The sequence below is a fragment of the Canis lupus genome, chromosome 25 (assembly GCF_003254725.2).
Source record: "Canis lupus dingo isolate Sandy chromosome 25, ASM325472v2, whole genome shotgun sequence".
Classification (NCBI taxonomy): domain Eukaryota; kingdom Metazoa; phylum Chordata; class Mammalia; order Carnivora; family Canidae; genus Canis; species Canis lupus.
In genome coordinates this window covers 14,719,928-14,734,752 of record NC_064267.1, presented here as the reverse complement: position 1 = coordinate 14,734,752, position 14,825 = coordinate 14,719,928, and the positions used below count along the sequence as shown (strand labels likewise).

Below are 14,825 nucleotides of genomic sequence, written 5' to 3'. Positions count from 1 at the left end.
AAATGGTCTCAGAAACAACTACTTGTCAGACTGAATGGTGATTAAAACCTAAGTAGCATGATGAGCAAAGTACCCTGCAGCTTTCTAGGACATCTCGTTGTCACCTGCTTGCAACTTTTATTACCCACTAAATGGAATGAACATTTGAACATTTCCCCTTTCTGTGTCCCAGAGTCGTCAGAAATTCAGGTGAGGGCCAAGTCCTGATACGGCTCCTTCAAGCGCTAGAATGCCATCAGAACACTAGTCCCACAAGGAACATACATGCAAAGATTTCTTCAGATAAGGGAAATGAGAAAAAAATCACAAATAAATTATAATAAATAATGCAAATGTTTTTTAAAGATTTTATTAATTTTTTATGATTTTATTGCATTTTTTAAAAGAAATCTCTGCACCCAATGTGGGGCTCGGACTCAGGACCCCCCAGTCAAGAGTTGCGTGCTCTACCAACTGAGCCAGCCAGGCACCCCCAGATTTTATTTTTAAGTAATCTCTACACCCAACATGGGGCTCAAACTCCCAACCCTGAGATCCAGAGCCACGTGCTTTACCGACTGAGCCAGCCAACCACCCCACTGCAAGCATTTTTAAACCTACTCTTGGAAACAACAATGTAAGTCACAAAAAAATCAGCTTTAGGAATAACTTTCCTATTGTTGCCTCTCTACAATTATTACAGTAATGAGAACAATTCATAGAGTGGAATCATCTGAGAACACGTTCACCAAGCCAGCTCGGAGTGGCCAGGGAGGCAGACCCCAACAGGCCTCCCTGTCACTGGCTGCTGAACAGAAGAAAGCCTGTGAAAGTTGTGTCATCATCCTCATCTGCAAATAAGCCATTAAACCTCTCCCCTCCTGTCACCTGCATCCACACCTCGTCTCCCAGCTTCAGCGGTAGCACGATGCCACCCGAGGCCTGGTCCTCAGAGCTCATGTAACTGTCTTTGGTGTGCAGTATTTTCACCCCATTCTTGACCAAAGATACCTGAACATTCCTGGAGAAAACAGTGATGTGGTAGGTGAAGTAATAGACCCCAGCAACGTGGCAAGTGAACTTCCCTGTGGCTACATCATAATGATTAAACTCATTGTACAGGATCTTATCAAATTTAATAGGAACATCTGAAGTAGGAAACTTGCTCAGGACCGTGAGCCCCACGGTGAAAGCACTCTTGGGCAAGACTGGAGTCTCACCAATTTTCCCTTTCTCGCCCCGGTCACCTTTCCAGCCTCTCATTCCCCGGACTCCTGGCTCTCCCTGGGGCCCCAAGGGCCCAGCATCTCCCTTGGGGCCAGGCTTTCCAATGGGGCCCATGGGACCAGGTAGACCCATTGGGCCTGAAGGCCCAGTGCTGCCCTTTAGCCCTTCTGGACCACTGGGGCCCACACCACCTTTATCCCCCTTTTGCCCTTGGGGGCCAGTCTCTCCCCTGAGGCCTTTCTCTCCCATGGGACCAACAAGTCCCTTTGGCCCATGTTTCCCTGGGGGTCCTCGTGAGCCTTGATCGCCTTTGATGCCTTTGGCTTCAACTTTTCCATCTGCTCCTGCATGGAAAAAGAAAGAATAAATGAATAAGATAATTTGTGAAACAGCACCTTGTAAAACCAACTTTGACTTTTGCATTATTGAGCATATGGATGGAATAAAGCAATGCCCAGGTTCAGGAGATGCTCAGAGTCTGAACATTGAACATTAATTTACTCCTAAATTGAGTGCACAGTGTACACATGAGCACACGCACACATGCCCACACACGTGTGTGCCTAAGAAACACCTTCTGACCCTACTGTGCTAGTGTTGGGGTTCACATTAGAAATTATAGCTCTTTGCCATCACAGTCTACTCTCTGACCACTAAACAATGCTGATCCTTGAGAACATGTCTTTGGAATAGGGAAGAACAATCAAAGGCAGATGAGCTCAGGCTGCTTTTAGTTAGCTGACTCTCAGCCCTCGGTCTGTGACAGCCCCTAAAAAACTCCTCATGGGAGTGAACACAGAGTATAGTCTTCATATAGTGTGGCAGTCATTGCTCTCTGCTGTCCGCTTGAGGCTGTCCGTTGTACCAACTAGATCACGCTGATGGTCACTGTGCGTACATTCTCCATGCTTTCCAGTGGTTATGAGCACGAAGTCTGGGGTTAAAAGCCAGGGTTCAAGCCTGTCTCCTCCACATAAGCACAATGGGACATTAGGCAAGCTGATTAGCTACCTACACCTCTCTTTCCTCGTCTGTAAAATTGGGATAATAATTACTACCTCGTTTCTAGGCTGTCGTATTGAGTCAATGCGTGAAAAGCACTTAGAACAATCTAGCACAAAATGAATATTTTTTGTGTTTGCTATTGTGACCATTTTGTCTCCCCCTCAGTCACAATGACCTTACCTTCAGGACCCAATTCTATCACCACCTCCTCTATGCAGTGTTGCCAGAAGCACTGAGTCAAAATTTAATGGTACTCCTCAATGTTCATCCACTAAACCAGGCTCAGCAGACTATGGCCCGTGAGCCAAATCCAGCCTCCCATGCATATTTATGGCCCACAAACTAAAAATGGTTTGCATTTTTAAATGTCACAAATAATATTCGGCAATATGTGAAAATTACACAAAATTCAGATTTTAGTTTTCATAGTTTCACTGGAACACAGCCCCACTTAGGTAGCATCTGTGGCTGGTTTCCTCTACAGTTGTGACAGAGACCGTAGAGCATGTGAAGCTGAAATTACTTGTGATCTGGCCCTTTACAGAAAAAGAATCTTGAGCTTCTTAGAGAACAAGAGCCGTGTTGCCCTTATTGCTGGATTGTTCTCAGAGCCTAGCAAAGGACTAGTCCTTGGATATTAAGTCACCAATGACTCAGAATTAGAGCATGGTAAAATGGAGCACAGTTTCTAACCTCGCTCTCCTTTCTCTCCATTCATTCCATCCTTCCCTGGGCCACCAGGATGTCCTGGTTCTCCTAGATAGTAGAGAAGAAAACAGACAAGAGTTAAAATCCCAATTCTGAATTTCCTAGACGTTGGTCTCAGTCAGGGGTGTAGATTGGAGAGTCCTGGGAGTGTGCTTGGCTCTGACACACACATGCCCCTCACAGAAGTGCAGATAGAGAGAGGCAGATGTGAGCGAGCAGCAGGGGTGCTGAGTGGTGTAAAAGAAGCAAATTTTGAAATGAGTTGGGTAGACTTCCTAAGCACCCAGTTCTGGGAAGGCAGGACTGGAGGGAGGGAGTATGTGCACAGATGGTCACAATTACACCCTTCTCTTGTGAGGGGAACTTGTGTAGTGACAGATTGTTGGAGGCATGGAGTGGCTTTCTCGATTCTCCTTTTCTATCACTCTTGCATAGAGTTCACTAACCTCCTATGAAAACAAAGATGACTGGGGTTACCGGGCACTACTTGAGATGGAAGGGAGGATTCTGGAAGGATCTCCAGCACCTTAAAGCGGTGGTAAGTGTTGCTGATCAAGCTGGCATGACAGACCCCATTGGGAACATTGGATGAGTGAGGTTTTGCCTACCACACGAGTTTGGAGCTCAGAACAGGCTACTACCCTGGGCTCCAGCTTCCATGTCCTAAGTCAGCACATCTACAGTCAAAGGTAGTCCTTGCTGTAAGGAAGAAGAATAGAAGCAAAAGATGAGGGCATCATGAAGACACAAGTGTATCCTGTGCATGTATGCACACATATGCACACACAGGTGCACACGCACACACATGCACATGCACTGTGGTCCCAGTGGGAGAGTAGGGGAATGGATTTCATTAAGAGTGAGGCTCTGTCTTTCACTGGGACTGGGCTTCTTACTACCCAGAAATGAGATCGGCCTAACACCAAAAAGTGACACAGATTCACTGGAGATGTTACACATTGGAGACTCCACAGAGCAGATTTGCAGGGTAGTGGTTGGAGAGATGGTTGGTGACCATCTGCTGCATCCAGCCCACCCCACAACCCCCTTGGGACACCAAATGCCACAAGCAGGGAAACACCTGGACTTTCATTCATCTGTAGAGTAGACTTCCCCTAAGTCTACTTGTTTCTCCAGATCTTAGCAAAGACTTTTTAAAAATCCATATGCCAACAGCATTTGCTGGCAAAGCCTTAATTTTAGTCCATCCTGATGTTGCTTCCTATGTATTATCTCAATAATTTTTAAAAGATTTTTTTTGAGAGAGAGAGAGAAAGCAAGACAGCACGAGCAATGGGGGGAGTGGCAGACAGAGAGGGTGAAGCAGACTCCCTGCTGAGCAGGGAACCCAATGCAGGACTCGATCTCAGGACCCTGGGATCATGACCTGAGCTTCATGAAGGCAGATGCTTAACCGACTGAGCCACCCAGGCACCCCTATTTCAACCATTTTTAGTCCAGCCAGAGGAATGTCTAATCCTATGATATAATTATGAAATATCAAAAAGGCTTCTAAATGTTCATCATTAAGCTTAGTGAGGTTTTCATACTATAATGTATTGTTTAGGAAAAGTAACAGTGGTTTGTGTTCATGTTCCACACAGAGTCCTGGAACGTCTCATTAATGGGAGCGTTTCTATTAATAACTGATACCTCATGGCATAGTTTACACATAGGATGAGGTTCATTTTAATGAGTGTAAATGTAAATTCATAGGGCCAAAGTCTTAAAAGTCTCCAGGTTTCTGTCAGGCTTCCTGTCAGAGCTAACTAGTTCATCATCGTTATATCCCATTCACATACGATAGAAGAATTCACACTGAGGGATAGATGACAGCTCTGCTATTTTTGTTGGTTCTTTAAAGTTTGCATTGTCAAGTCGACCTTCAGTCTTCAATTCCTCTGCAGAAGGGTTTCAGACACCCGTCTGTTTGTGATGGTTTGATAGGACAATTTGAAAATCCCTTGGCTGGGCACATGTAATCACAGTACGCCACAGCACAGTGATGGACAGTGAGCCTGATGAAGAGTGAGCTCACACTCCTCCCACAGGACCCACTTCAGGCCTCAAATGGCACATGTCCATCTGCAAAGAGACCAAACAAGGCTATCCAAGCCAAGTCATATATTAAATATTTTTAAAGCTCAATTTTTTTCTTCATCTAAATTATTTTTTAAAATGTCAATAGTAGGGGCGCCTGGATGGCTCAGTCCAGTAAGTGTTTGACTCTTGATTTCAGCACAAGTTGTAATCTCAGGGTCCTGGGATCAAGCCCCATGTTGGGCTCTGTGCTCAGCTCAGCCGGAGTCGGCTTGAGATTCTCTCTCTCTCCCACTTCCCTCCCTACCCTGACTCATGCTCACTTGCTCTCTCTCTCAAATAAATCTTTTTTAAAAAGAAATAAAATGTCAATAGTAGTTTTGATTTTTTTTCTCCCTGCACCATGTAGATCAGTCTGCTTATGTCTCAGGTATAAGACCCTATGGTCAGAGCCAGGCTCAAGAACCCTGTTCAAGAACCAGACCCATCAGTAGGTGTTATGGAAACCACTCACATATTCTGACTTTTGCAAATCTCTTTCCCAGAGACTAGATCCTGTCCCCAAATCTTCAAGCCCCAAGGCAGATTCCAGCAGCAGGACACACACACCCAAGTACAGCTTGTGGCTGTACTATCATCTACTTTTGTATACTCTGTAATTCTGCATCGCCTGCCTCACTGTGTGGCAAGGCATTAACTCTTCCCTGCACTGTAGCTGGGTGCTCTCAGCTAAATATTTAGCAACCAGATTTCTCTATAGGCCCCATGTTCCAAAGACCCATAGTATCTGCCATCTGAGGCAGAAGGATCTACAACATCATATACTTCTGAAGATGGCCTTTAGTAACAGAGGTGATGGCTAACAGTTGTCCCGTCTAGATAAGAACATCCAGGAAAGACCCACCCCGGATGTCCCCCCTCATTGACCCGGAGCAGAGAGGACATGGCGAACCAGGTTATCAAGTGCAAGGCTGCAGTTGCCTGGGAGGCAGGAAAGCCTCTCTCTAAGAAGAGGTAGAGGTGGCACCCCCAAAGGCTCATGAAGTTCAAATTAAGATTATTGCCACTGCAGTTTGCCACACCGATGCCTACACCCTGAGTGGGACTGATCCTGAAGGAAGTTTTCCAGTGATCCTGGGACATGAAGGGGCTGGAATTGTAGAAAGTGTTGGTGAAGGGATTACTCAGCTGAAGGCAGGTGACACTGTCATCCCACTTTACATCCCACAGTGTGGAGAATACAAATTTTGTCTAAATCCTAAAACAAACTTTTGCCAGAAGATAAGAGTTACACAGGGGAAAGGATTAATGCCAGATGGTACTAGCAGATTTACTTGCAAAGGAAAGACAATTTTACATTATATGGGAACCAGCTCATTTTCTGAATATACAGTTGTGGCCGATATCTCTGTTGCTAAAATTAATCCTTTAGCACCTTTGGATAAAGTCTGCCTTCTCAGTTGTGGCATTTCAACTGGTTATGGTGCTGCTCTGAACACTGCCAAGGTGGAGCCTGGCTCTACTTGTGCCATCTCTGGCCTAGGAGGAGTTGGATTGGCGACTATCATGGGCTGTAAGGTGGCTGGTCCATCCCGGATCATTGGTGTGGACATCAATAAAGATAAATTCTCAAGGGCCAAAGTTTGGAGCCTCTGAATGTATCAACCCCCAGGACTTCAGTGCTCATTGAAATGCTCATAACCAGGAAGTGCTCATTGAAATGACTGACGGGGGAGTGGACTATTCCTTTGACTGTTGGTAACGTGAAAGTCATGAGAGCAGCACTAGAGGCCTGACACAAAGGCTGGGGTGTCAGCGTCATAGTTGGAGTAGGTGCTTCAGGTGAAGAAATCGCCACTCATCCATTTCAGCTGGTAACAGGGCGTGTATGGAAAGGCACCGCCTTTGAAGGATGGAAGAGTGTGGAAAGTATCCCAAAGTTCGTGTCTGAATATATGTCCAAAAAGAAAGAAGTTGATGAATTTGTGACTCACTGTCTGTCTTTTGACCAAATTAACGAAGCCTTTGACCTGTTGCATGCAGGAAAGAGCATTTGAACTGTTGTAAAGCTTTAAATTCAACAGAGAAAACATGTCCATCCCTGTACCGAAGTCTTGTGGTCCAACTGGAACAGCCAGACAAGCAGGGAGATGCTCTTCCAAGTTCACAGCCTCTTAGACCTTCTCTACTACTACTTCTAGAGTAATCTTCTCTAGGGAATAATATTTTTTGTATAATTCATAAATCTCTAACCAAGGACAAGGCTAATACAGTCATAAATCTGTTTTCTGAACTCTCCTTCACATGAATAATTGCCAACCCATTCAGGAATATTCTAACATAATAAAAGTAATTTCTGCATTAAAAAAAGAACATCCATGAAGGGGGGCCCTGTTGGTCTTGGCCTGCACCACGTACCCCAGAATCTGACCTGGAGCAGGCTCTCCACCACTGCTTTCTGGGCAATGGATGCACAAATGAAGGGGGGAAGCAGGCAGACAATGACTACACTGGTGATGATGAATGAATGAATGATCTAAGAGGAATGGAGGTGTAAATGGAAGGGCACCGGAAGGCCACTAGCTGGCAAGTACCTGCCTCTCCCTTGTCACCCTTTGCTCCATCTCGTCCATCTCTCCCGGGCAAACCATTGTGACCAGGATTCCCAGGGATGCCAGGGTGCCCTTGCCTGCACGTGTCCTGGGACCTCAAGTTTCCCATGCAGATTCCAGCGGCAAGCAGGAGCAACCAGATCCTCATGGTTCAGACGGCGCAGCTGAACTGCAAGAGGGAAACACAGACCAGAAGGGGAAGACTTTGTTTCTGGGGTCACAAGACATAGCCTCCATTCCTAGTCATGGGACCCACACCCACCCCTGCTCAGCCTTGGACAGAACAGTCAGGACAGATGGGGGTTGGGGGCGAAGCGGGTAGCCAACAGAGCTGCTTACAGTCAGAAGGCCATTGCTCTTGGAAGGAAACATGTAACTGGGTCCACTCTTGATGGTGAGTGATCAAGAAGGAAGCTAAGTCCCAAGTCAGAAACTTCCATTTATCACTCTACTTTGGGTAAACCGCTTTTCAGAGACAAAGAAGAGATTAATACTTATCTCCCAGGGCTGCTGTAAAAACCACATTTGGTCAGTGTGCCTGAAAGCACATTTTCAGTAGAAAAGCAAACAATTCACATTTGATCCAGTGATCCCATTTCTGGATATAGATGCAAGAATCTCAAGTGGAGACTCCAGCAGATACTGGTACACCTATGTTTATGGCAGCCTTAGTCACAGCAGCCTGAAGATGGAAATGACCCACATGTCCACTGACGCATGGATGGTTGAACAAAACGTGGCACGTACATACAATGGAATATGACTCAGCCTTTAAAAAGGGAGGAAATCCTGAAACTTACCACAACATGGATGAACCTTAAAGACTTCATGCTAAGTGAAATGAGCCAGACACAAAAGGACCACTATTGTACAATTCCACTCGCATGAGGTCCCCAGAGTCGTCACCTTACAGGGTTTCTGTAGAATGGGGGTGGCCAGTGGCTGGGACAGTGGGAGTGGGAGCTAGTGGTCAATGGAGACAGTTTGGGAAGATGAAAAATTCCCGGAAGTAGATGGTGGGGACACTGAACAATGTGAATGTACGTAATGCCCTTGAATTGGATACTTAAAAGTGGCCAAAATGGTAAATTGTATGTAATGTATATTTTACCACAATAAAAAGAATAAAATGGAATGAAAAATAGTGAAGGGTTCCAAGCAGTCCTGGTATGATCACATGTATATTCCTTAAGGTTTTGTTTCTACAGGAGAGCACTGCGAAGGGCACACGCACACACAAACACACACATGGGGCACACAGTTTGTAAAGTAGACTTTCAAGTCCCCTCTCAAGTTCTTGGTCTGCTTTCCAGCCCCATGAGGAGTGAAGGCAATGCTGGATGATGAGGTTTGCAATCAGATCTGAAGGAGCAGAGCAGCTAATTAGGTCAAGTGCTCTAGACAAAGAGAACACACGGGTAAGACCCTAGGGCAGTGTGCACACGAGACTCATGGGACTTTCTTGACTACATTGAGTCACCCCAGGAAGGGCCACCGCGTCCCTCTCTCTTGTGGCGCCGTAATTGGGGGTTACATGTGTTTATGTCCCTGGATGGCTAAAAGTCTGACTCTTCATCTGACTGTATTTTCCTCCTTATTGTATTCTTAGTACTCAGTATTAAGCCTGGAACAGAGTGTTGAATAAATATGTGTTAAATGAGATGAATGTGTGGTGGCAGGTATCTTAGAATGTTAAAAAAAATAACATGAGGCTAGTGAAACATGTCAGAACCCAGTGTCTCATACAATGCTGAGGACAACAGACGTCTGCATAGCCCTTTGGAAAGTTAAAGAGAAAAGGCGTCTTAAACCCAGTGATCTCATCCCGAAAATTCTTCTTAATAATCCCAAATTTGTGTGCCAAAGGTATTAACCACAGCATTATCATAATAGTGAAAAAGTGCGTATTACATAATGTACAACAATAAGCGGTTCAAAAGTAGATTATGTAACCACTTAAATAATTATGTAGGTCACATAGAAATATGTAAAAGGTATATGTTGTGTTGAATCTGTAAAAAGTAGACTAAAATGTGCACATCTTGAATGTGCCTGTCATTATGGATGCATAGTGCCAAAAGCTAGAAGCAAGTATATCCAAGTGACTTGGTTGCTTTAGAACGATGGAATGATGGGAGTTTTTCCTTTTTAAAAAATGCTTTTCTTTACAGTGTCTATTACAGTATTTGTAGATATGTATTTTTTTTTAAGATATGTATTTTTTAAACCTGGCCGACTTGTCACCCAAAGGATTAGATCGCCATCTTATGGAAGCTTCTAAATATCACATGGTCCAGTCGGATGCAAATAAAATATTTTTGGAAAAGGAAATACAGATGTTTCCCTTTGAAGTCACAGACTTACACCATTTCAGGAAATTGAGTTGTTTTCTTAGAGCCAAATTCCATAAATAATCTACATCATCCTCTTTTGTTTAACTCAGAAGTGACTAGTAGTAGTCAAATCTAAATGGCATAGACCAACCTCTGAGAGGTTTAGATCTTTCCGTTTTAATTTTTTTAATGTGTATTACAATTTATCCAATAACACAAAGATCACAGGATCATAAAGGTGTCAAATTAGGATGAACTCCCTTCTGCCCTCCAGCTAGATAAGAACTAAGATCGAAGCAAGCATGTGTCCTTCCATAATTTCTTTCTCTAGTTTAGTGTCCTTGCATATCCTTCATGCCTAGCACATAGACAACCTTTAACAAATGATTTTGAATCACCGAATATGCTTTGCTCCCAAATAAGTAGTGAAATAAGTTGTGGCACTGTCTCGAATAAGAAAATTAAGAAGAGGGACATGAGGGTTTGCACAGGGAATGCATATAGTAAACATATGAATATGTTATTTATAAAAATTAAAAGTTACATTTGTGGTCTCACAAAGCCATGGACTGGTTCCTCAGTTCACTAGTTTCATGGCTCATTAGTTGATACACTCAACTCTTCGTTCCTATGTCTGGTGTTTCTCCAGAATGCACAGGAGCTAGGAACTCCCATCTCCCATCCTTCCCTCCTCCCTCCTCTCTTCACTGGATCACCGCCACCCCCCGATCTGTCGTCCACACTGCACCTAGGCTGGGGGTCACTTATGAGGTGCCACCCTAGACTTAAAGCATTTTGAGGATAGCAGCTGCATCTTTTCACTCACTTATTTTCAGTGCGTCACAGGCAAATATTTGTTGAATGATTTAAAAAGAGAAAAAGAACTTTTGATAGAAATATCCTGGCTCCAGGATATTTCCAAAAGTGTGCAAAGCATCACGTTGGGGATGTGACTGGGTATTAATTTTAATCCATGTCAATGTTTTTGGTGGGGATTACTAGTTTCTTTATCACCTCCTCTCTTTGCTCCCAGGATTAGAAATTTTAGGTGGCAGGTGGCTGCCCGCAGTGGACACTTCCCAGTCTCCCTTGCAGCAGCCCAGATAATACAATGAAACTAGATTCTGGCCAGTGGGAAGTGAACAAGAGGGATCTGTGCAAGGACCACAGCCTCGAAGGGAAGGGCTGTACTCTCCCTGGGCACCTTTCCTTCCTGTTGCTGGAGTGAGCATGGCTGAGACATCTAGGACTCCTTGAAGGTGAGCAACACTTTGGGGATAGAAAAATTCTGGTCTCTGATGCCAGCACAGATTAGACCTGCCCATCAGCCCATCCCTGACATGAGAGAGAAGTATAGGGGCACCTCGGTAGCTCAGTCGGTTAAGTGTCTGCCTTCAGCTCAGGTCGCGATCCCAGGGTCCTGGGATCGAGCCCCAAGTCCAGCTTCCTGCTCACCTGGGGGAGCCTGCTTCTCCTGTCCCTCTGCCATTCCCTCCGCTTGTGCATTCTCTCTCTCTCTCTCTCTCTCTCAAGTAAATAAATAAAGTCATAAAAAAGAGAGAGAGAGGGAAGTCTGCTACAAACGTGTTTATTTGGGGTCTCTTTTCCCTACTACTAAGCCCACGTCTTGATTAACACAAGGCTTCTGTGTCAAAGGGGTGAGCGCTCATCCAAAGTGAGAGAGGTTTGTGACACATAGTCAGCCCAACTGTCAGAGTTGCCGAGTCCTCCCTGGATATTAAAAAACTGAAAATATCACTGCCTCAGACAGATCCATCTAAGCCTGTGAATCAGAGAGAATAGATGCAATCCCTCTGCTAAACGTCAAGTTCCCGAGGTGAAGGACCCTGGCCTTCTGCTGTGATCTCATAAACCAGACACACTGGCACATCAGGAGCAGAGGCACAAGACTGCAAGGGGCTTTGGAGTTACTGTTTTATAGGACCCCCCACCCACCCAGACACACACAATAGGTCCTGACTCAGTTAACTTCCGATTTCTGGGTTGTTTCTCCTATGTTGACCTGTATTTCTCCTTCACTAAATTTCTTGATAAAAGGTTACCTAATTGTTTTTAAAGATTTTATTTATTTATTCATGAGAGACACAGAGAGGCAGAGACACAGGCAGAGGGAGAAGCAGGCTCCCTGCGGGGAGCCCGATGTGGGACTCGATCCCAGGACCTCAGGATCCCAACCTGAGCCGAAGGCAGATGCTTGACTGCTGAGCCCCCAGGCGTCCCTTGAGGTCACCTAATTTAATACAAGACCTGCCAGAGGCCAGCTGAGCAATCTGTGATGGATCTCCCAGCCTCTGAGCCTCTGCTTCAGTGCATCAAACTCAAAGGATGAAAAAACCCTTAACATCCCTCCCAGATTCAACAGTTTAAGAATATAAAAATCAAGACTTTTCCTCATTAAATACATTTTCTTCCACATGTCCCATACATTGTACACTTCACGTATTTCTTCTTCAACATATGTGGAGGGGCTCGTTTCTAAGCTACACCATGTAAATCAGTATAGCCATAAATATAAAAATGTACACACTGAAATTTGTGCCAGATAATTGGCGGGCTTCTCTAGAAAGCTCTCTAGGAAAGTCTGCTCTTCTTACAATTTGTTCTATAGCGTCATCCCTCCTCCCAGCCAGTCTGCAATGTTCTGGCAGAAGAACTTCAAAATCTGCTCTTCTCTCCTGTCCACTCTCTTCCTCAAAATGAATTGTGAGACCAGCTTGTTCCTTTCCCCACCCAAACTCTGTAGACTCTGCCTATTTTGCAAATAATTAAGCAGGGTCATCGCACACCAAGAACATACGAGCGGTTTTAGGACTCCGATGCCTTAGGTTGAATGTAAAGAAATCGTTTCCTAACGCACTTACCTGACCCCCAGGGCTGCAGGCTGCACCCAGGTGCTGCACACACCAGGAATCAAGGGCTAACTAAATAAAATCACGCCTTCCTGCCGTACAATTCCCTAGTGGGCCTGTCTGCAAAACAGCAGGAAGGGGAGGGAGCGGAGTAAGGCACAAGATGTCTTGGAAGAGCTTCAAAAATTGCAGCCACACAGGAGTCAGGTAGCATCTTCTCCCAGGACCAGTGCAGAAAACTTAGCTCCTTACCCCCTTCCCTGTCCTTGTGACTAAAGGGACAGAAATCAGGTACACTCTCCAAGGAATCTGCACAGCCGGCGTCTTTCCGTAAAGTGATGCTCACGCCTTTGCTGGAGCAGCTTCCCTGCTGACCTTGGGCGAATTATGGGCCAACAGGACTAAACCGAAGTCGAACAGATTATTTGAATTCCAGACCGTTGGAACCGGCATCGTTTAACTAGATGTCTCAGGCTTCTGAGTAGGTCCTTTGATCTTAGACACTGTGTACGTTAGAATGTCATGCTGTTCTCATCACACTCACACTCACACACACACATACACACACACACACACACACACCACCTGCCACTGAGAGAAACATGGTGCGACTATTTCTTCGATGCTATGTAATCATTCATTTTTAATTTTTCCCAATCAGAGTCTATGAACATGGGTCTCTAACTTGAAAATAGCATCAGGAGGACAGACTCCTCAACGCTGGTTTTCCGAGGTGCTGAGAACCGACTCGGAGAACCTAGGTGGCCTGCAGAGGCCACACGGAGAATGGGGAACGTGGGCGGGCGGAGGGCGAGTCCCAGGGAACAGAGGCAACACGCTCTCTCCTCGCCAGGCCTCAACATCCTCATCTGCACCGCAGGCCAAGCCGTCCTGACATCACAGGGGAGTGGCAGGATTTAACTGGGTGACATCAGCCCTCTGTCTTCCTCCATCCCACAGCCTGCCCTCACCTCTTGATTCCTAGCGGGACAGGGCCGCCGCAGCATTTTCCCTGCTGAGGATTCCTCCTGCTTTTGCTGGCCTTCCCGGCCCCAAGTCATCCTGGCCTCCCCCTTCTCCATCCCAGGCTTCTTCCCTGTTCTCTTGCTCTGCTTTCTCACTCCCTGGGGGTGTTCCAGGCTGACCCCCTCCTTCAGCTGTCTGCACTCTAAGATTTTACAAATGTCCTATTTTATGATTGTTCACTATTTACTGCAAGGTTGTTGTGCATTTTAGTTAGGGTGAAAATTGAGAAGGTTGCTTTTGACCCAAGGCCACTTCAACTGTCTTCCGACAGAGTTGGCAAATTCTGAAAAAAAAAAAAAAAGGGGTAAGTGAAATTTATTAAAGCATTGGGCTATCTTTGTGAGTGTGTGTGTATGTGGGGGGGGGACATCCACATTACACAACGTGGGGTTCAAATGAGACAGAGAGAAAGCAGGATTCCCAATTCTCTCCACCTGCCTGTCCCACTGTCACCCCTCTCTCTGGAGCTGTACGCAGGATTGCACTACCCACACATGGGACCAGAGTATCATCACATGGGCTCTGGCCAACCCAAAATTCTTTTCTGAATCCATTGGTGGTGCCAGCACCCAGCCATCTGCACTGCAGGCCAGAACTAGGGAGCCATGTCTCCTGCCAATGGGTGCATGAAAGGCCGTGGCTCAGCACCCTTCACCTCAACCGTCCCCTCCTCTCCCACTATGTCTTTGCTGGACACCATTTCCCAAATCCATCTCCTGTCTCTGGTTTTAAATACACCCTTTCCTCTGCCATGAGCTCCTGAGCAAATCTGGGCATGGCTTTCCTTGCCTTCAAAATGAATTCCCAGCACCTTGTCCTAGTTGGCAGATCCTTTGGGATCCAGCTTCCACCACTAGTGGCTTCTTACACAACCCCTGGCAAGTTAGTTCAAGCAACACACCCTGGACCCCCGGCACGCTGGGTGAGCCTTCCAGGATGCTGCTTGGGCCTCATCTTCTGGGGTACCTTTCTGCCCTGATGCTCACCAGATGAGGGAATTGGCTCCCTAAAGACCTTAACTTAAA

General features: G+C 45.7%; 1 protein-coding gene and 1 pseudogene across 1 annotated transcript; one reads left to right on the top strand and one right to left on the bottom strand.

Annotated features, from left to right (window-relative positions):
* Positions 1 to 325: 325 nt before the first annotated feature.
* On the bottom strand, positions 326 to 12,860 carry LOC112669525 (complement C1q and tumor necrosis factor-related protein 9A). Its single transcript, XM_025462700.3, has 4 exons — positions 12,787 to 12,860; positions 7,554 to 7,740; positions 2,905 to 2,967; positions 326 to 1,550 (listed from the first exon to the last, which is right to left on the bottom strand). The coding sequence occupies exons 2-4, from the start codon at positions 7,717 to 7,719 to the stop codon at positions 778 to 780; spliced, it is 1,002 nt and encodes a 333-aa protein (XP_025318485.3). The 5' UTR covers positions 7,720 to 7,740; positions 12,787 to 12,860; the 3' UTR covers positions 326 to 777.
* LOC112669524 (alcohol dehydrogenase class-3-like) lies at positions 5,901 to 7,034 on the top strand (annotated as a pseudogene).
* Positions 12,861 to 14,825: the final 1,965 nt, after the last annotated feature.